Source organism: Dipodomys ordii, unplaced genomic scaffold, assembly GCF_000151885.1.
Source record: "Dipodomys ordii isolate 6190 unplaced genomic scaffold, Dord_2.0 Scaffold68, whole genome shotgun sequence".
NCBI classification, from domain to species: Eukaryota; Metazoa; Chordata; class Mammalia; order Rodentia; family Heteromyidae; genus Dipodomys; species Dipodomys ordii.
Window position 1 is genome coordinate 1,048,989 of NW_012267284.1, and position 22,301 is coordinate 1,071,289.

A 22,301-nucleotide genomic window follows, 5' to 3' on the forward strand; every position below is an offset into this window, starting at 1 on the left:
CACTTGCCTTGCATGCATGAGGCCCTGGGTTCGATTCCTCAGCACCACATAAGCAAAAAGAAAAAAGCCGGAAGTGGCACTGTGGCTCAAGAGGTAGCGTGCTAGCCTTGAGCTGAAGAGCTGAGGGACAGTGCCCAGGCCCAGAGTTCAGGCCCCATGACCAGACCCCCCAAAAAACAAACACTAATCTCCCCCTGCACACTCTGTAAAATTTATAGTAGGCCTGTCTATAAAGAAAATTGGATGTAAGCTGGGCACTGGTAACTCATGTCTGTAATCCTAGTTACTCAGGAGGCTGAGATCTGAGGAATTCAGTTCAAAGCCAGCCCAGGCAGGAATGCTTGTGAGACTCTTTCCTCCAATTAAGCACCAAAAAAGTTGGAAGTGGAGCTGTGACTCAAGTAGTAGAGCATTAGCCTTGAGCAGAAAAGCTCAGAGATGCCGGGTGCCAGTGGCTCATGCCTATAATCCTAGCTACTCAGGATGCTGAGATCTGAGAATTGTGGTTCAAAGCTAGCCCAAGAGGGAACACCTGTGAGACTAATCTCCAATTAACCAAACTGGAAGTGGTGCTGTAGCTTAAGTGGTAGAGCACTAGCCTTGATCTGAAGAGCTCAGGGCCAGTGCCCAGGTCTAGAGTTCAAGCCCCACAACTGACAAGAAAGAGAGAGAAAGAGAAAGAAAGGAAAGAACAAAGGAAAGAAAAGCTCAGGGACAGTCCCCAGGCCTGAATTCAAGCCCCAGGACTAGTAAAAAAAAAGAAAATAGATGTGCAGATCTTCCAATAAACTTCTGTACAGTTGCATTTTCTTAGACTTACAGGTGTGGGGTGTTTTGGTGACCCCAGGACTGAGATAAGATGTTCTTAAGGCCCATGTTCCAGAATTTGTCATTTCTGCAGGCAACTGAGCATCCCTAGCATATGGTTGCTTGAGACTGAGATGGCATTCTATGAACAGATGAACCTGGGGCTGGCCTTTTATTCTCTGATGTATTGCCTTATTGCCAAAGACAACCTTTTCTTCTTCCAGCACTCCCTCTCTTGAATTACTGGCTGTCTTCACTGGTAGAAAAAGGGAAGCTTTTGCAGTTACATTAGGTGTTTGACTCTGGAAAAGTGAAAAAGTTATATTAGATACTTCTTTCTTACATGTATGCATCTATCAGTACTGGGGCTTGAATTCGGGACCTTGTGTTCTTCCTTAGCTTTTTTTCACTCAAGGCTGGTGCTCTACCCCTTGAGCTATACCTCCACTTCTGGCTTTTTGATGGTTACTTGGAAGTAAGAGTTTCCAAGATTTGTCTGCCCTGGTTGGCTCCACACTTCCTGAATTGCTAGGATTATAGGAGTGAGCCACCAGGGCCCAACTAAGCCTCAGTTTTCCATGACGATAACATTGGTTCAGAACTACTGTCATAGATGGTCTGAATGATACCACTCCCCAAGGGAGTAGATGCATGTTCTATAGGCTTTCAATAGCCAAACCACATGGAGACTGTCCTTTCCAGAAAGCTGAGCCTGAGGAGTCAGCAGCGCCTGGCGGTTCTCAGGAGTTTTGCAAAACAGAGGATCTCCTGGCAAAAAAAAACACGAACGGCCTTATAACTGCTACCCATCATGCAGACATCACACTCATAAAAGTTCTCTTTCCCACAGCCTCTGTCCATTGGGGCCAGTCATCCTGACATCTGTTCTATATGCCAGGACCACACAGTTGTTAAAGTTATATCTATCTTGCACAGTACAGATGCTTCTGAATTCATCTCTGTAAAGAAGATCCAGAAGTCAACAATTATGAGGACTCATTGGTCATAGAGAATTACCCGGGGTCAACATACATACCAAAGGGCAGATAGCCATGATGCTCCAATAACATTTCAGGCAGATGGTCAATACCTTTGGATAACTGACTCTGGATGCTGACATGGCAGCCTCATTCTCCCTGTTCATTTTCTATTTCAAAAACCCTGCTACCACTGCACAATTCCAGATGGAATACAACTCTTTTACTGATAATAATTATTTAATAGAATCTATTTTCACTACTCTTATGTTTGGCTCTGTTTCTAATCAATACATGAAACCTACAAAACTTGGCTAAAACCATTAAAGAAGTTGCAAATAAATAGAGACGCATGCTGTATAATAGACTGGAAGACTAAACATGGGAAAATAGTCATTCCTCCTGATATATGTAGTCATAATGCAACTTTTATCAAATACCAATAGAAATTTTTTTTTATTGAAGTAGACAAACATTCTAAAAATTACATCAGATGGTAAAGGAAAAGTAATGTTAGCCAAATGGTGAGCTAGGAAGCTTGAAATTCTTGCTTTCTCACAGGAACACTGATAAACAAGATTTCCAGTAACCAAGTAATTGAGTCCAATCCAGAAGCCATCAGAAGTAGCAGTCATCTCAAAGTTGAGATGTAGCTCTATCACTTGAGCCACACTTACAGAACTGGGTAGCATCTGACAGTGTTTAATAGTTTGGTTTCACTGGGGGACTCAAAGGAAAAGTTTTTATGAAGTGAATGAGAAAGCAAAACAAATAACTGACAAATTATACTGTTGCCTTACTCAGACAATTCAGAGGAAAAGTCTCTAAGTTATTAGGAGTTGGTTGACAGTTTTTCATTGGTTAGGGTTGCATTCATTTCCCTTTAAATTGATTAGTTACAAGAAAATTTGATTTTAAGTGTGCCAAACAAATTCTGCTCCATTTGATTTTTTTTCTTTAAGAATGGTATTTAAAAGATCACCAGACTTCAAGGTTTATAGACTAGTGGGTTGAAACAAACAAGCAAACATAAAAAACCCCACAAACAAATCCCAGCAGGATCCCACATTTAAATTCAGGATATTACAAAGAGAAGGTGTGCCTTTGGTATTTAGGACCTTGCTTCCCAAAATTCAATAGTGATTTTACTGAATACCCCAAGTCTGAGAGTCTGTCAGTCTCATTAAATGTTTGTAATACTATTTTCATTTTCCTGATGAACAGTATCCCTCTTGCTCTGTGTGTCTGTGTGTCTGTGTGCCTGTGTACATGCTAGGGATTAAACCTAAGTACTCGGCACTCTCCTACTGTGATGACCTTTTTCATATCCTTTCCCAGTTTGCTGGCCTTCTCATGGATTTGTGGAAGCATTGGGTCAGGTTGGGATCCGAGGCTGGGGGGCGGGGGTGCTCAGGGCTCAGTCAGTTGGAGTCTGTTGTGGGGGGAATTAAGGGCGGGGCCAGGGAGGGAAGGCCAGTTTCAACTTGAGGTCAACGGCTGTCTTGGCAGGGTTCAAGGCAGGGTCAGCCCCTGGTCAGGGCAGGATCAGGTCCAGGTCCGGGTAGGGTCAGGGTTTGGGATGGGCCCAGGAATTGTGATGACCTGCAGTGGGCCTCTGCTCTGGCCTCTGCCACTTTTGCTGCTGCCCCTGACCCCAGAGACCACCCCCACTATGCTGCCTAGCGACCCAGGCTCTTCGAAGGCTCTGCAGACTCAGCAGAGAACCCATGGGTCACCAGAGGGCTGGGGGTCCCTGGCCCGCGGGCCCCAGGGCTCTGAGGGCTGGGCTCAAGGTCGGTTTGTGGGCAGGGCAGGGTGGTGGGGAACTGGCTGGGGCCAGTGCCAAATCTCACCCATATCTTCCTGGCCCTTACCTCTGAGCCAGGCAGCCTCAGCGTGGGCATTGACCAAGGTGGGCCAGGTTCGCCCATTGGGTGGGAATATACTCCAGGGCCTGGTATGGGGTTGGGTAAATGTCCAACATCTGCCCAGCCCTTGGGTGGGATGGAAGGGCAGAGAAACAGGACTGTAGCTGGATCAGGGGAGGACAGGGAGTAGCATAAGCTGCTTCTGAACCTAGAAATTTCAGGTCTAAGGACTGAGAAGCGTAGGCCTGGGAACAAAGCACTCCTTGAGGCCTGGGCCAACTTCTCCCCTTCCAGATGTGTCTTAGAACCCAAATTGTCTCCCTTTCTTTTAGAAACAAAGTATCTTGGGGCCTTAAATTTATTTATTTATTTTTATTTTTTGGGGGGTCCGGTCGTGGGGCCTGAACTCTGGGCCTGGGCGCTGTCCCTCAGCTCTTCAGCTTAAGGCTAGCGCTCTACCACTTGAGCCACAGCGCCACTTCCGGCTTTTTTCTTTTTGCTTATGTGGTGCTGAGGAATCAAACCCAGGGCCTCAAGCATGCAAGGCAAGCACTCTACCACTGAGCCACCTTCCCAGCTCCAAGGCCTTAAATTTAAACTCTAGGTGGGGAAAGACAAGGAAGGTGGGAGGGAGTGGAAAAGAAAGAAAAAGAACAAGAGACAGAGAAAGAGAATTCTGTAGCAGGAGACACTTGCCTCAAGTTACACTGAGTCCTGTTCGTCATGCTTTCTCCCTGGATACTGGGATGAAATGGAGTGGCCATATCCATTTAGAGGCTACTTCTTGAGCAAGTAACGTTAGTGACCTGTGAGTCCATCAGTTCTTTGATCTGAAAAGTAGACATAGCAGTGTGTTACATGAGAGAATATCATCACAAGGCCTCCCTCCCAGCCCACCTGCCCTTGGCAGGCCCACCTTAGGATGGGCTGCTATGGCTGCTACCCATTGACCTTTGCCCCTTGGTCCCCAGACCCTTGTGCTCTCATTCCCTTTGGTCACCCAGTCCCCCTGGCAGTGGGCCGTATAGGTCAGACCACTTGTACTTTGGCTTTGGTCTACCAAACTGTGAAATGGTGTAGAAAGCCTTGATAGGGTGATAGTCTGGGACACAGAATGGTCTGTCTCTAACAAGTAGATGGGATGTCTTCACAGTGTGTGGGAAGCCCAGGGTGATGGGAAAGGTGTTTGGAGGCCAGGATGCAGTGACTGGTCAGTGGCCGTGGCAAGCCAGCCTGCTCTTGCGGAGCCAGCACTTCTGTGGCGCTGTCCTCATTGAAGCCCAGTGGGTGGTTTCTGCAGCCCACTGCTTTCTCAAGTGAGCTCTTCCCTGGGACCTTTAAAAAGGGGCTGGCAAGGGAAGAAGATGCAAAGGTAGAACAGAAAGAAAGGGATAGAGGATCATATGCCTTTTCCCCTTGAGCTTTGCCCTGGGCAGTCTTCAGTCACTGAGCACACGTTGATCCTCCTTTCACTCACAGTCCCTCTACCTGAATTACTCCTATGGACCCGGTGCGTCCTTTATATGCCCAGATCCTCATCATCCTTCACTATCAGGGAGGCTCCTGTTCCCTGTGTCTGTTACCCACAGCACAGATGTGCTCTGTGATCATTGATAGCACTTGGCATTTGTCTTGGCTGCCTGCAGACCGAGGTTTCTCTTCACCATCCTCTGTTTTCCAGTGAATCACAATCTAGCCAAGTGATTTTTTTTTTTGCTAGTTCTGGTGCTTGAATTCAAGGCCTGGGCACTGTCCCTGAGCTTCTTTTTCTCAAGGTTTGTACTCTACTATTTGAGCCACAGCACTACTTCAGGCTTTTTCTGAGTAGTTTATTGGAGATAAGAGTCTCACAGACTTTCCTGCCCAGCCTGTCTTCCAACCATGATCCTTAGATCTCAGCCTCGTTAGTAGCTAGGGTTACAGGTGTGAGCCATGAATGCCTGCTTTGAGTGATTATTTTTGGATCACTTTTATAAAATTGGATGCCTGGGAAGAGCTGTGGGAAGCATCGGGCTGCCCCACACTCAGATTGTGGTGATAATGGACTCTGTCCTGATAATGGGCTCTGTCCTGCCTCTTCCAGCAAATCTCACACTCCAGAGGACTATCGGGTTCTGCTGGGAAACACCCAACTGTATCAGCAAACACAGCACACCCAAAATATGTCGGTGAGCCGGATTATCATCCATCCAGAATTTGAGAAGCTTCATCCCTTCGGGAATGACATTGCCATGCTGCAGCTACACCAGTCTGTGAAGTTCACATCTTATGTTGTTCCAGTCTGCCTCCCACCCACAGACTTACAGCTGCCCAGTCACATGGCCTGTTGGATAACTGGCTGGGGCAGGCTTTCGGAGGACAGTAAGGAACATGGGAGAGATGGGAGGGGTAGGGAGAGGAGGCTGGAGAGACCGGGAGGAGAAGAAGCATATGAGAAAGAAGGAAGAAGTAGTCAACCAGGAAGAGGTCCAGGCTGATTTCCACAGTCATTGTCCATGGCTTCATTTCCATGTCTGAACATGAGGACTGGGCCAGGCCTGGGCCCTTCTAGTTTTGTTCTTTTTTAAATTGTGATTATAAAAGTGATGTACAATTACAGAAGCCTGGTAATGAGTACATTTCTTTTGGGACCCTTTCCTTTGCCCTCTCATACTTTTCCCCTCCTGTCCCCACCCACAAATTGTATAGTTCATTTTCAATGTAGTGTCTAGTGGGTGCCACTGCTGTGTTTGTTCATCCTTTGTCCCTCTATGTCTGTGCCCTCCTCCTTTACCCTCCCAAAGATAGGTAAACTAACAAGACAGAAAGAAAAGAAAACAAAAATAGTAACAGAGGGGAAAAAAATCCTCTTCTTTCCATTTCCTGCACATAGCTATTTTGCCTTTGTGTTCCTCTCCTAAGAGTATCCTCTCTTGGTCTTACTGTTTGTGAATGTCTAGAGTCCTATATAATTCATCATGTGCTGGTGTATTTTAGATCTAGCTTTCACATATGAGAAAATATGTGCTATTTGTCTTTCTGAGCTTCACTTACCTCACTTCACATAATTTGTTCTAAGGCCCTTTTAGGTTTATGAAAGAATGTTCTGTCTTGTCAGGTAAAACCAAATAATAGAGAAAACCTTTTGTTTTTATGCCAGTTCTGGGGCTTGAAACTCAAAGCCTGGGTTCTGTCCTCAAGCACATTTTTTCTTGTTAAGGCTGGCACTCTGCCACTTGAGCCACAACTTCACTTCGCGACTTTTGATAGTTACTTAGAAATAAGAGTCTCATGGACTTTCTTACCTGGCCTGGCTTCTAACCATGGTCCTCAGATCTCAGCCTTCTGAGTAGCTAGGATTACAGGCATGAGCCACTGGCCTTGAGTTTTGTTTTTCAGAGTTTTGAAAGTAGAGAAATTTAGGCATACTTCTACCCAGGGATACTTATTTTAAAGAAAGGATTGTTTATGACTTGGAGAACAAACTTATAACTTAATGGAGAAAGAAGATGGATTTGTAAGTATTTGTAGGAATGTAGTTTGGGACATTGTTTCTTAAAGGGGATATTATATATATAATATGCATGTATATATATATATATATATATATATATATATATATATATATATATACACACACACACATTGATAGAATACGTCTTCATTGATCAGGATCTGCTAGCATTCCTAGTCCTTATCCATTAAGTGTCAGGAACTCTTTCTAACAGTAATTCAGCTACTGTTAAGTATGTATACCCACAAACACACAAGCTGCTTCATTCTTGATGGTAGAAGTCATGTCTTTTTTTTTTTAAATATCCATTTAATTGAGCAAAAAGGGAAAACAAGATGGGCGCCCGTGGCTCGTGCCTTCACAGGAGGCTGAGATCCGAGGATCAGGTTCCAAGCCAGCCTGGGCAGGAAAGGGCATGAAACTCTTATCTCCAATAAATCACCAGAAAACCAGAAGTAGCGTTGTAGCTCAAGTGGTAGACTGTTTGCCTTGAGCTGAAGAGCTGAGGGACAGCGCCTGGGGAGGAAGGGGGGAGAGAAAAATCTTGATTACCATAGGATGAGCTGCACACATTACATAGCTTCCTTCATGTCTTGTTTTAACAACATAGCAACCTGTGCCCCAGGGCCTAGTATGCTGCACATACAACAGTATTACTTTAAGACACAAACAACATAACTTCTCTGTTTAGTATATTCTAATTTCTTCTCACTTTGGCTTGTCATAAAATTCAAACTCCCACCATGACTATAAGGCCTTGCATGATGTGGGTACCCTACTTCCTATCTGCCTCATTTCCTGCATCCCTCCTCACATATCCCATCCAAGTTACACCAGCCACCTTAAGGCCACTTGAAGATACCCAGGCCATTTCCACCCCTGCCTCACTCATTCTTTCCAGTCTTTGTATGGCTACTTTCATCTAGACATGTACAATTCATGTCCTTTTCTGAGGAGTTTTACTTAATCATGTAAGCTAAAATAGGCAACCTCTACTACCATGTCTTTGTGTTTTATTTCCTTCATACTACCTTAGTAAATTTACTGTTTCTGCAATCAAATATGTTCTCTTGTATTGATAATGTCTAAAAGCACAAAGATAAATGAATAACTAGTGATCTGGTGTCTGAATAGATGAATAGATGGGAGGGGGCTTTAGGAAGATGGAAGGGAAAATAGGTGGATGGATGGATGTAAAGGTGGGTGATGGATTGTTGGCCAGAAAAAAGGGAAGGATGGCTGTGAAGAAGGAAGAAGAGAGGTATATGGAAAGATAGCTGATGTGGGCGGATGTATTAGATGGAGGGGATGAGGATGTGCGTGTAGGTGAATGGATCGTAGGCATAGGTGAATGGATCGCATGAGTGAGTGGATGTGTTATCATAGCAGAGGGAGGGGGAAGAGGGATATATGGGGATATTGATGAAAAGGGTGAGTGGATAGAAGGATGAGTATGAGAAAATGGATGGATGAATGGATGGAAGAAAGTGGAAATGACCATCTAATGGTGGGTCAGGGAATGGTTGTTGAATGCCATTAACTGGGTCATGAAGTAGTAGTAGAAGTATAGCCTGTTGCTGTGAGCCTGAGGAAATGTGGGAAGGTTTGAGAAAAGGAGAGAAACTTTTCAGGATGAGCTAGAAGACGGAAGCAGATTATAAAGTTCAGCTATTTTGGGAAACACTCATGTTTAGGGGTAGCAGTGAATATCACAGAGTGTGGGATCAGATGGGGACATTTCACTGACCTTCTGCTTATTTTCACAGTGAAACTGTTACCACCCTTCTCACTCCAGGAGGCCAAAGTGAACCTGGTTGAGAATAAACTCTGTAATACCTTATATGGGCAAGTATCTGGCAATGACAAGGGCTATGTGCATGAAGAGATGCTGTGTGCAGGGGACTTCTCAACAGGGAGGTCCATTTGCCGAGTGAGTAAAACTGGGTTTTGTTCTTTTTGTGCCTATTCTCTGGGCCTCAGTTTACCCAGAGGATCTAGGTTCGCCTTTGCTTTCCGTGTGGATTACCCCTGGACTTCCTGTATTCTTCACTCTCTCTGTTTTCCTTAAGTTCCATTCCACAGTAGTATCTCCCACCCCCCACCCCCTGCCAGATTAGCCTCTTCTTCAGCCATTGGAAGAACCCTCATACTGCATCCCTTTGGTGCAATTGGATCAGAACATATAAGAACATACAGGTGTACAGTTGATTGAACTTTCCCATATTAACACATTGCCAGCTTTCTTATGTCCTCTTCTCATCTCAAATGCCCAAGGGTAACCATTACCTTTTCATTTAAACTTGAAGTGATTCTGATTTTCTGTATGTAGGAATTACAGTTGGTACTCACATCTTAATATTTCATTGTGATGTTCAGTTTGTTCATTCTCATTGTTCCAGAGCTAATTTCTCTGCCTACTGGTCTCAATGCTTACAGTTCCTATCCAAAAGTTGACTTCTCTGTGGAAAGGCAGAGGCTATGGAAGTTTCATGATGCAGGTGATCTGAACTTAGGACGTTCAGCCCTGCCCAGCAGTTGATATTTGCAGGGATGCAGTGTCTGGGTACAAGACTCAGTGCTTTCAGACTGAGCCTCAACAGTTCCTTCGTGTTAGGGGTGGGCTGGGGTAGAGAGGCTGTAGTTTAGAGGATTTGGGCTAAGGCCTCACAGTCAATACTTCTGGCTGGGAGACGGCCCTGGATACCGAACACTAAGCTGGCTATATAGACTAAGTTCTTTGTTACTATCTGATCCCCAAGAACAGAACTCCCTCCTCACCCTACAAGGGAAGGCCTGTGATCACAGGGCCCTTCTCTGCCAGAGCTCCTAGCTGCTTGAACTCATCTGTGGGACTATATCTGACCTCACTCTACTAGATTCACCACTGTGGAAGTATCTCAAGACTCCCTGAGCTACTAGTGCTCCTTGTGATCAGGCTCCCAGCGTATCTCAGTTTCAAACTATACATTTTTCTCTCAGGTTGCACCTTGCTCTCACCCTCCAAGGTAGGTGACATGACAGAACATTTCTTCACCAAATCGATCCCTTTACACTGGAGTAGTAATTCTCACCAAATCCTGCACTGAGTTTAAGGCTTATGGGAGTTCCAGGATTATCTTGTAGCTGGAATTCTCAGTTTGTGAGCAGGACCATCCCTTTACCTTATAATAGTGTCTTCAGGTCTCCCTCCCCATTCTGGGAAATCAGAACAGAAATGATGGCTACTTTTTCCTTTTGCCTGTTTCTCTATTCTTTTTTCTGTCCCACCACCAAGTTTTGTGATTCTGAGTGCTCTTCTCTCTTTCTTCAGAGTATGTAGTTAGTGTCTTCTGTGTTACCTGACTCTTCTCATTTGTAGAATCAAAATGGTAGACCCTTCTAATTTACACTATTGCCCTGATTCTTAGAATGTCTGTTTTACTTTTTACCTATATGTAGTTGGATGAAGGGGTTTCACTTCAACCAATACATCTTTTTTATACATTTATATTGCAAAATTACTGTACAGAAGGGCTACAGTTATATGAGTAAAGTAATGAGTATATTTTTTATCGAGCATTGTTGCCTCCTCCTTTGTTTTCCCCCTACCATAACATCCCTCCCCACCTCCTCAACTCCTCCCTCCCCCCCACAAAGTTGTAAAGTTTGTTTTCAACATAGTGTCTTGCACATCTCATTGTTAAATGGGTCAACCTGTATCCTTATTTCAGCATTTTGTTATTTCCCTTCCCCTCCCCAAATTAGAAAAATGTATATACAAGATGCAGGGCACCAGGATCAAATACAGTGAAAACAAGGGTTTTACCATGGGGGAGGAACATACCAAAGAATTGCAGCATTATTTACCATAGCTAAGATATGGAACCAACCCAGGTGCCCCTCAGTAGATGAATGGATCAAGAAAATGTGATGTATATATATATATATATATGTATGTATATGTATGTATATATACATATATATGTATATGCATTTATATATATGTATATGTATGTATATATGTATATATATTATATATATATATATAAATTCTATACCTCAATCAGAAAGAATGACATCACCCCATTTATTAGGAAATAGAAAGACTTGGAAAAAATTATATTAAGTGAAATAAGCCAGACGCAAAGAAACATAAGTCCCGTGGTTCCCCTTATTTTCAATAACTTAGTATAAGTTTAGGACAAGCAGAAAAGGTAAAAAAAAGCTATGTACATATACCATATAAGATGATGTTAAGAAATGAACCCCAAGATAGGGACACAAATGTTTTTTTTTTCTTTCTTGCTATTGTTTTTAACATATTTATAAAGTATAATACATCTTGATCATTGTCATTCCTTCCATTGTGCTCTTCTAACATTCCCAATCCCACTCAAACCCTCAATTTATATGGTTCCATATTAACATATGTAAATTGAATATAATGACTATATTCACCCACCCTTCTCTCTCCATTCATTTACTCTACCTCCTCTTGACCTCCTCACCTGACAAGACGTGTTTCAGCTTCCTGGCATTCATTTTGTTAAACTGTTCATTAGCTATCCTTTATTTTTATTTCAAACATAGATAAGGCCAACACACAAACCAGCAAATTTCTGCTGCCATCATGCATTCTCCATATACATCCTTCACTCGTACTTCCAGCATCCAGTCATAGCTCCCCTGGGGCTCTGGGGTCCCCACAAGTGGGGGTTTCTAGAGTCCTATCTCAAGAAGAGCAGTGCAGACACCAGCTTTGCCATGTGTTGTACCTGTCTCCACTCAGATGCCACACTAACTCTTTTCTCTTTCCTCAGGGTGATTCTGGGGGACCCCTTGTCTGCTTCCACCCCAATATCTGGGTTCTGGTAGGACTGGCCAGCTGGGGCCTGGACTGCCAGCATCCTGTCTACCCCAGTGTCTTCACTAGGGTTGCCTACTTCCTTGAGTGGATCAGTGAAGTCAAGAGGCAAACTCCTCTCCTGAACCCCGTTTCCACACCTCCTCACATGGACTTTTCCCCTTCAGCACCTATGAAGTCTGCTGGCTCAGCTCAGCCCTATAGCACCCTCATGTCTGCACAGACCTGGCTCCTGCTGCCATTTCTCTTCACCATCCCACAGCAGGCCTCGTGGTGACCACTGGACGCCTTGACATTTTCACTGTTCAGAACTTTTGTCCAAAGTTCAGTATCTCTCCCTACAGCCCCCATCAGTCTAAGTTGATCCTTTCCCTCACCTTATGTATCCATCAAATGTCACTTCCCAAACCAAGCCTGGAAAAAAATCAAGCCAAATAAAACTTATCACCTTGTTACTCTGGCTGCAGGATCTACTCTTTGGCTCTCCCTACCCCTCCATGTTCATCTTCCCTTGGGGTCAGCCATAGTAATCTCCCTTCCCCAAAGAGGTAGTGGTGCCTCACAGAAAGACTCAACGATGGGTCCCTGGTATAAAAGAGGGATATGGGAAGCATATCAAGGGAATGTTGAGGACCTAGCGCATCTGGAAAGAGCAGGGTCCATCTGCCTGTAAAGGTTGGCCTAATCCTAGGGAGTGCCAGAACGAGGGCAGGCTGTGCATCTGGATTTCAAGGGAAAGGGAACAAGTGCCTTCAAAAAGCAGAGAAGCATGGGCTGGGAAGGTGGCTCAGTGGTAGAGCACTTGCCTTGCATGCCTGAGGCCCTGGGTTCGATTCCTCAGCACCACATAAGCAAAAAGAAAAAAGCCAGAAGTAGTGCTGTGGCTCAAGTGGTAGAGCGCTAGCCTTGAGCTGAAAAGCTGAGGGACAACTCCCAGGCCCAGAGTTCAGGCCCCATGACCGGCCAAAAAAAAAAAAAGCAGAGAAGCAGCATCACTGGGATTTTAAGGAAAAAGAACCAATGCCCCGTGATCCTGAGGAAGTGCCTGAAGTGATTTGTTGGGGTTGAGGTGCTGGGCCCAGGCCATGAGTGCAGAATTCTGACCTCTGGATAGGACCTTTAAGACACGAGGCTAGTATATGAATCAAAAGTAGAAGAGCCAGGCACTGGTGGATCATGTTTATAATCCTAACTACTCGAGAGGCTGAGATCTGAGGATTGCTGTTCAAAGCCAGCCTAGGCAGGAAAGTCCATGAGATTCTTATCTCTCTGATAAGCTACTCAGAAAAAGTCGAAATCATACTCTGGCTCAAGTGGTAGAGCACTATCCTTGAGAAAAAGAAGCTCAGGGACAGCACACAGCCCAGAGTTCAAGCCCCAGGATCGGTAAACAAACAAACAAACAAAAAAACAGAAGAGTCTCTGATGCCAGATCAAGAGCTACAGCTTAATCTATCAAGTCTTAAGAGTTCTTCTCCTTGGTTGATGTCCAGCTCCCTTCTTACTGCTCCCATAATCCTACTGTCCATAAATTCTTTAGGGTACTGACCCACAACACACCTCCCCAACCCCAATATCCATGAACCTAGGAGAAATCCCAGCTTACCTGAAGGGAAGTTTGAGAATAGGTTCCAGACACTGCAGACAGTATTAAGGTAGAGAATCCTAAATTGTGATTGACCAAATGCTGAAATAATGTGGTTAAAACTCTACAAAAGCTGGGCACCGGTAGCTCACACCTGTAATCCTAGCTACTCAGGAGGCTGAGATCTGAGTATCACGATCAAAGCCAGCCCAGGCAGGAAACTCCGTGAGACTCTTATCTCCAAAAGCACACTAGAAAACTGGAAGTGGTGTTGTGGCTCAAGCGGTAGAGTGCTCACCTTGAGCTGAAGAGCACACGGACAGCACCCAGGCCCAGAGTTCAAGCCCCATGACTGACAAAAAACAAAAAAACTCTACAAATGTTAAGAGTCCCACATTCTCACCAGTATTACCTCTGGTGTATCCTCAGGTTCTCGGAGTATCAATCATATAAAAATTCCCTCATGCTGGGTGCCAGTGGTTCATGCCTATGATCCTAGCAACTCAGGAGGCTGAGATAGGAGGATCCCAGTTCAAAGCCAGCCGAGGCAGGAAAGTCATGAGACTCTTATCTCCAATAAAGCACTCAGAAAACCAGAAGTGGCACTGTGGCTCAAGTGGTAGAGCATTAGCCTTGAGCTGAAATGCTGAGGGACAGTGCTCAGGCCCATAGTTCAAGTCCCACAAACAACAACAACAACAAAATTCCCTCTTGCTCTGTCAAAAGGGGGAAGAAATACTCATAGTTTGAAGTTATACCTTACATACAACTGCTCATAAAACAAACTTATTTTTTGGCATTATTGGAGACTGACCTTGAGATATTCACTTGCTAGGTAGGATTTCTATAACTACCACTTAGGGCATATCTTCAGCCTCTTCTTGCATTACTTATTACAGCCTGAGCTGTGAACCTCCTACTTGTGTTGTTGGGGATGTCAGTAGCATGATACCACACATAAACATGGCTGAGGTGCAATTTCATGAACTTTCATACCTAAACTGACTTCAAGCCTCAATCTCTTCATCTCTGTCTTCCAAATATCTAGGATTACAGGCTTGACCATTGTTTTTGGCTATAAAAAGTTTTGTTGTTTTTTTTTTTAAATCAAAACACAATCAGTTTGAGGTTTATCCAAGTCTAGTGGTTTATTTTGTCGGTCGTGGGGCTTGAACTCTGGGCCTGGGTTCTGTCCCTCAGCTCTTCAGCTCAAGGTAAGAACTCTACCACTTGAGCCACCGCACCACTTCTGGTTTTCTGGTGGTTTATTGGAGATAAGAGTCTCATGGACTTTCCTGCCCTGGCTGGCTTTGAACCATGATCCTCAGATCTCAGCCTCCTGAGAAGCTAGGATTACAGGCATGAGCCACCAGCACCTGGCCATCTCGTTGGTTTTGAGGAAAGGAAATACTAAACTCTAGCTCTCTCTTACCTTCTTTGTGCCACCGTGGTTTGGGATGATGTTTACTGAGAAGCACAAATGAAGGTCATATTCTAGGGACACGCTTCACTATATGATTGACATCTAATTGTAGTTAAAAAGAAATACTGGAAATCAAGACACAGAAGGAATGTTATTAACAAGTTCATTAATGAGCCAGTGATGAATCAGCAAATGAAGGTATGTCCAGAAATTTTCAACACTGTCATACAAAGAGAAAAAGATTGACAATAACAAACACAATACTTGAACATGTGATATAATTACAAAGATGCAGCATATGCATAATGAAAAATACTAAGTAGAGGGGCTGGGAAGGTGGCTCAGTGGTAGAGCACTTGCCTTGCATGCATGAGGCCCTGGGTTCAATTCCTCCGCACCACATAAGCAAAAAGAAAAAAGCCGGAAGTGGCGCTGTGGCTCAAGTGGTAGAGTGCTAGCCTTGAGCTGAAGAGCTGAGGGACAGTGCCCAGGCCCAGAGTTCAGGCCCATGACCAGACCCCCCCCCCAAAAAAAAAAAGAAAAAAAGAAAAATACTAAGTGGAGAAGGAAATGGAACAGAAGAAATATTTGAAACAGTAATGACAGGATTTTTCATAATTCATGACAACTACCACACCACAAATCTCAGGAGCTCAGAAAACATCAATTATGATAAATACCAAATATAACACCAAAACATGTTATATTCATATTTCAGAATTTTCTCTAAGAAAATCTTAGAGAAGCCAGAAGTTAGGAAAAAAACACCTTAGCCATCAGGATCAAGGATAAAATTACATCAGGCTTTTCTTCAGAAGCGAGGTAAGTTGGGAGACAATACAATGAAACATTTGAAGTGTTGACAAAAATCTGCCAATCCTATTTTTTTTTTTTTTGGTCGGTTATGGGTCTTGAACTCTGAGCCTGGGCGCTGTCCCTTGGCTCTTCAGCGCAAGGCTAGTGCTCTACCACTTGAACCACAGTGCCCACTTTCAGTTTTCTGAGTGGTTTGAGATAAGAGTCTCACAGACTTTCATGCCCAGGATGGTTTGGAACCATGATCAACAGATCTCAGCCTCCTGAGCAGCTAGGATTACAGGCATGATCCACTGGCACCCAGCTTCAATCCTAATTTTTATATCCAGGGAAATTATCATTCAAAAGTGAAAAAATTGTTGGGCACCAGTAGCTCATACCTATAATCCTAGCTACACAGGAGGCTGAGATCTGATGATCAAACCAGCCTGGGCATGAAAGTCCATGAGACTCTTATCACCAATTAGCCACCAAAAAAGCCAAAAGTAGATCTATGACTCAAGTGACAGAGTGCTAGCCACTTTTACAATAACTCAGGGACAGTGAGGAAGCATTGGTTCAATGCTAATGAATCTATAAGAATTAGGATTTGAGGAACGTGGAAAAGATTACCTACACGCTTTAAAAACTGGATATTGCAACGGAAATAGTCTGACAAAATATTAACACATAATAAAGAGTCTTAATAAGACTCTTGCAATTTTTATTAAACTGGAGAGCTTCATCAGGTTGCTCAAGGGTTCCTCATATGCAAGACAGAACAAAGGATGGTCCCCATGTTGGGTAAGCATTGCCCTTCCACCAGCCCCAGATTAAGAAGCAGGCCTGGCAGCCTCATCACCAGAAAGGCTGCCAGTCACCCCACAGGCTTCTGTCTCCCAACACCCCTCTCAGAGTCTCTCTGTAGGCCAGTCTTCAGCTGGCTTCTAGGAATACCACACGACTGACTAGCAAATCCGTGCGAAGCATGTAAATCAATGGCTGACAGGAAAAATAAAATTATGTATGAAGTCAATTTTGTGTATTTCAAAAGGTATAATACTTTCCTTCATTTGTGAGTAAAAGAAGTTAGAAATTACTCCCCCCTCCAAAAAAAAGGCAAATGGCAAATGAATTTCCTTGAAAGTCACAGTCACATATAGAGTGTGTCTTAGCAAAGAGGAGAGCAAGACGGCTTCCACCCACCTTCATGAGCTTCATGAAAAACTGAGTCTACTCAAGGGTGGAGAAAAAAGGCAACTTTCAAGGAATATGTTATTCAATGAGGCATTCCTTATACTCCTTCCTAAGGAACACATGGGCAACACATTTTCTAAACGAGATGTAGCAAGTGGAATTAATCTGTCCTCCTCCCTTAAGCGCTGTCCACTGACTAATTTTTTTAAATACTAAAAAATGAACTCCCCCCCTGAAAAAAACACCTTTAAAATGTCCTAGATTACCCTCTAAAATGGAACTAGGGAGCAGCTTCAATACTTCAAAAATAGTCCATTACAGTCATCACAAGCATGCCTTGTTTTTAAACAAAGGTTTTTTTGTTTTTTGTCGGTCATGGGGCTTGAATTCTGGGCTTGGGCGCTGTCCCTCAGCTCTTCAGCTCAAGGCTAGCGCTCTACCACTTGAGCCACAGCGCCACTTCCAGTTTTCTGAGTGGTTTATTGGAGATAAGAGTCTCACAGACATTCCCACTTGGGCTGGTTTTGAACCGTGATTCTCAGATCTCAGCCTCCTGAGTAGGATTACAGGTGAGAACCACCGGCGCTGGCTAAAGTTTTTTTTTTTAAATAAACAACTGAAACTGGTACTGACCACTTTTCTGACAGTATGCACTTATCAAAATGAATGCTTGGGGGGTGAAGGGAGACATACCTATGGGCCTTTCCTCACATGAGTGCATGTGGGTAGGTGCAGGCCATTGGTCATTATTGCAGAAAGGAATTTTAATTTTGAATTTTAGTTTGATGCAAAGCATTGCTTTTAATATGATGTCCACACCAGCTGTGCAGAAAGGGCTCTGGAAGATTGTTCTTAGCAGCACACCTCTACAGCTCTTCTTAGGTTCTGGAGCCTCCAGAGAGGCCTATATTGCTTTGTCAAACACATTTCTTTAGGCCTTTCTGTGTAAATGCAGAACACTCTACAAAGTTGACAGCCTTCAGATCATGTGCCAACTTTTCAGCAGTCTCTGGAGTGATAGGCTTTTGTTTATTCTTGGCAAGTTCCTCAATAGTGGAGGCGTCATCTCTGAGATCAATTTGGGTCTCAACAAATAGGAGTCTTTGGATATTGGTAAATAACCTTTGGATATTGGTAAAAAACCTCTTTGCTTTCACATTTTCAAATGAAGATGGAGAGACATTGAAAAACAGATGAGAAATACATCTGTTTGTGGATAACTCAGTGGTTATAATCTGTCATAATCTTCTTACCCATAACAGTGACTGCATAGTTGTCAAAAACAGTTACATTCAGATGGAAACTTATTTGTTGTGCAAGGTATCAGGAGACATGGTTTACCAACAGCACCATCACCCACAATAACACAATTGTTTGAATGGCAGAAATAATTTTGTATCTGTTTTAAAGACTCCAAATTTGATGATGACTTCAACTTCTCTGCTAGGGCCTGTTTTTTTTTTGTTTGTTTGTTCTTTTAATGTTGCTTCTGGAACTTGAACTCAGGAATTGGGCACTGTCTCTGACCTTTTTTTGATCAAGGCTAGATCTCTACCACATGAGCCACTGCTCTATTTCTGGCTTTTTTTTTGTAGTTTATTGGAGATATAACTCTCAAATTTTCCTGTCTGGAATTGGCTTTGAACCTCTATACTATACTCAGATCTTAGCCTTCTGAGTAGCTAAGATTACAGGCCGGGAAAAATGCTATACCTTGTGCAATAGAAAGCTGGAGGCAAGCCGGGCGCTGGTGGCTCACGCCTGTAATCCTAGCTACTCAGGAGGCTGAGATCTGAGGATCATGGTTCAAAGCCAGCCCGGGCAGGAGAGACCGTGAAACTCCTATCTCCAATAAACCACCAGAAAACCAGAAGTGGCGCTTAAGCTCAAGTGGTAGAGTGCTCGCCTTGAGCTGAAGAGCTGAGGGACACTGCCCAGGCCCAGAGTTCAAGCCCCACGACTGACAAAAAAAAAAAAAAAAGAAAGCTGGAGGCAGTGATGAATGAGGGGTGGAGAGGATCAATGCTGTCATATAGAGCAAGAAATAATAGTAATTCTGTAAGTATTGAAAGCAAAGCATTTGAAAGATAGTTGGATGTATTCTTCTAAGTTCCCAAATAAAAACTTTCAACATGCTATAAACAGGCTGTGGGTAGATAGTTTCCATACTACCTGAGAAGTCAACTAGTTATCCCTCCACCCCCCCAAAAAAGGTCATGGAAATTCAGGCATGGACTCTCCCTAAGTCTAAGTTGTCAAGTTAATTAAAGTCAACATTTTTTTTTAACTTTCAAAGCAAACATTTTTTCATGGACATTTAGTGATAGATCACAGTGTGTGAAATAAATATATATAGTAGAGTAAATGTAATAGAACTCTAGGAATAGAGTCAGGATAAATCATGCCTTAGAGTGTTTCCCCTAGTCTGAAATTCTGTGCCAAAAGTGTTTTGTTTTTCTTTGTCAGCTAGCATAAATTTTTTCTTATAAAAATAGAGTACATGTGCAAGTCACAAGCTCTGAAAATCACTCAAAGACACCAGATAGAATCTCTCCATTCATCACCCTGAGAATACCATGGACTTGGAATTAAGGCAGTTTGGCTTTGGGCACCCTGCACCTTTTATGGATTTTTTTTTTGGTTGGTCATGGGGCTTGAACTCTGGGCCTGGGTGCTGTCCCTTAGCTCTTCAGCTCAAGGCCAGAGCTCTACCACTTGAGCCACAGCGCCACTTCTGGCTTTTTCTGGTTATGTGGTGCTGAGAAATCAAATCCAGAGCCTCATGCATATGAGACAAGTACTCTACCACTGAGCCACCTTCCCAGCCCTGGATTGTATTTTTTTCTGTGGACAAACAGGCGTCTCTGCCCTCTTTCAACGAACACTGTCCTGTTCTGGGTCCTTGCAGCCTCTTCCACACATCAAAGTGTTTTGTTTTGTAAACAAAAATTATTAAATGATACAGAAATTTATTTTGGGCAGTCTAACAAGTGCTAAAAAAAAAAAAAAGCTGCCAGACAAAGATGTTCAGGATGACCTGAGACAAGGTGAGCATGTTTCTCAAACACTAAAGCTGGGCATGGTTTCAAATTCCAAGTCAGTAGCAGCTGAGCCCCAGGAGTGACCATCTTCTTGAGGATATATCTTCCTCCTAGACTGCTGCTGAACTACATGCAACTTTTCCCAAAATCCAAGGAGTAGAGACTACAACCACTTCATAGAAAGCTAGGGCTTCTGGCTCCCAGCTCTGCTGGTTCCATTCATCTGCACCTTCATAATGAATGAAATGGAGACAGCAGCAACTGTCTCCAACATTCAGCAGCAACGGCATCCAGTTTTCTCAGGTTTGCACAGTCCTCATGGCGGGAGAACTGAATCCAAGCCTTCACGGATGACAGAGTCAGGGGGCAGTGGCTCTGCCGCAGGCCGGCCACAGTGAAGAGAGCTCAAAGTGTTGTTGATGAAATTTTCAGATGGACCAGACAAAAAGACCCAGTATTTTTAAAAGGTATGAACAAGAATGAAACAAATGAAGTTGGGTGCCAGTGGTTCATGCCTGTAATCCTATCTACTCAGCAGGCTGAGATCTGCCAACAGGGGCAGGAACATTTGTGAGCCTGTTATCTCCAATTAATCACCAAAACAGGTGGTAGAGTGCTAGCCTTGTGCACAAAAAAAGCTCAGGGACAGTGCCCAGGCCCTGAGTTCAAGCTCCTGGATTTGTACACCCAAAAAGAATGAAACAAAAGCAATCAAAGCACTTGGGCAAGTGTAAGACTTTGCTTTAGGACAGATTATTCAGAGTGGGTGTTGTCTAAGTGCCAGGATGGCAGGCTGGTCACTCTGGAAATCTGAGTGATCGTGTCTGACAGGCTGGTTTTAAGGAAGAATAACCACTAAGGTTCTTTGAGGGGGCGTGGCCTGAAGCGTGACCCGTGGCCCCAACCGGGGCAGTCAGCGCATGCGCAGCACAGGGGAGTCCCTCCTGCACTAATGGCAGTTACAACTGTTCCAGGAGTCGGTTGCTGACCTGTTGGGGAACTAGGTGGGAGCATGGCAGATGTGATTCCAGCGGTCGGCGGTGACTCACATGGTGTCCAGAGTCAATTATCCAGAAAAAAGGTAGTGGAAATTCAGGCACGGACTCCTCCTAAGCAGCACGGTGCTGCTCGTGTCCCTGCCCTGGGCTAGGCAGCGGGTGTTGGAGGGTGGGCGCCCTGCGGGGTCAGCTCTGGTGTCGGTGGGTGGGCGCCCTGCCGGGTCAGCTCTGGTGTCGGTGGGTGGGCGCCCTGCCGGGTCAGCTCTGGTGTCGGTGGGTGGGCGCCCTGCGGGGTCAGCTCTGGTGTCGGTGGGTGGGCGCCCTGCGGGGTCAGCTCTGGTGTCGGTGGGTGGGCGCCCTGCGGGGTCAGCTCTGGTGTCAGTGGGTGGGCGCCCTGCCGGGTCAGCTCTGGTGTTTGGCACATGGGTATTCCTGGGCTGCCCTCATTGTTCCGGGAAGGCTCTGGCCTTGAACTGAGAGGTGGAGGGTAATCATGAACCTGCAACCATTTCGTTGTAGGATATCTTTAGTATCCCTTACACCCTGAATAATGCAGAAGCTTGAGGGAAACCTCTGTGTGTGTGTGTGTGTGTGTGTGTGTGTGTGTGTGTGTGTGTGTGTGTGTCCCCACGCGTGCGCACATGCGCGCACGCACTTGCCGACCCTGGGGATTGAACTCAGGACCCCAGATCATTTCCACTTGGCTTTCACTCAAGGCCGGTGCTCTCGCACTTGAGGGGCATTTCCAAGGCTTTTGACTGGTTGCAAACAGCAAGCCTCAGATCTCGGCCTTCTGGGTAGCTAGGATTACAGGCATGAGCCATCAGCACTTAAATGTTCGGGTTCAGCAACACATAAATAAATCAACCAATGAGTTCATATCATTGCAAAATGGTCCAAGTTCTGACGGGCCTTCTTGTTTCACTTATGAAAATTGTGAAAGTTAGCAAACAGGATTCATATTCTGACTATATTAGTTAATGTGACTTTAACACCTTTGCAGAACTTAATAATAGAGTTTAACTCAGATTGACTCTATATTGTGCTCTGGAAAGAAGTCTGGAAAAGCCTGAAGCATCATACAAATAATGAATGTAAAAGAATATGCAGGAAAGGTGATTATGTATTTTATTCTATTGTATTTTATTTTTGTCAGTAATGAGGCTTCAACTCAGAGGCTGAGCGCTGTTCCCCAGCTCTTTTGCTGAAGGTTAGCCACTTCTGGCTTTTTCCTGAATAGTTTATTGGAGATAAGAGTCTCACAGACATTCCCA

General features: G+C 44.3%; 1 protein-coding gene and 1 pseudogene across 2 annotated transcripts in view; one reads left to right on the forward strand and one right to left on the reverse strand.

Moving 5' to 3' along the window:
- The window catches only part of LOC105990982 (putative serine protease 47), a 26,796-nt gene extending 14,392 nt beyond the window's left edge, over positions 1 to 12,404 (forward strand). For both annotated transcript variants that reach the window (XM_013023534.1, XM_013023533.1), the window contains 3 exons: positions 5,736 to 6,013; positions 8,912 to 9,075; positions 11,945 to 12,404. In XM_013023534.1, the coding sequence (XP_012878988.1) occupies positions 5,736 to 6,013; positions 8,912 to 9,075; positions 11,945 to 12,265 (763 nt within the window). In that variant the 3' untranslated portion in view covers positions 12,266 to 12,404. The remainder of the gene's footprint in view (positions 1 to 5,735; positions 6,014 to 8,911; positions 9,076 to 11,944) is intronic.
- A 155-nt stretch (positions 12,405 to 12,559) lies between these two features.
- LOC105990852 overlaps positions 12,560 to 22,301 on the reverse strand; it is a 12,162-nt pseudogene continuing 2,420 nt past the window's right edge.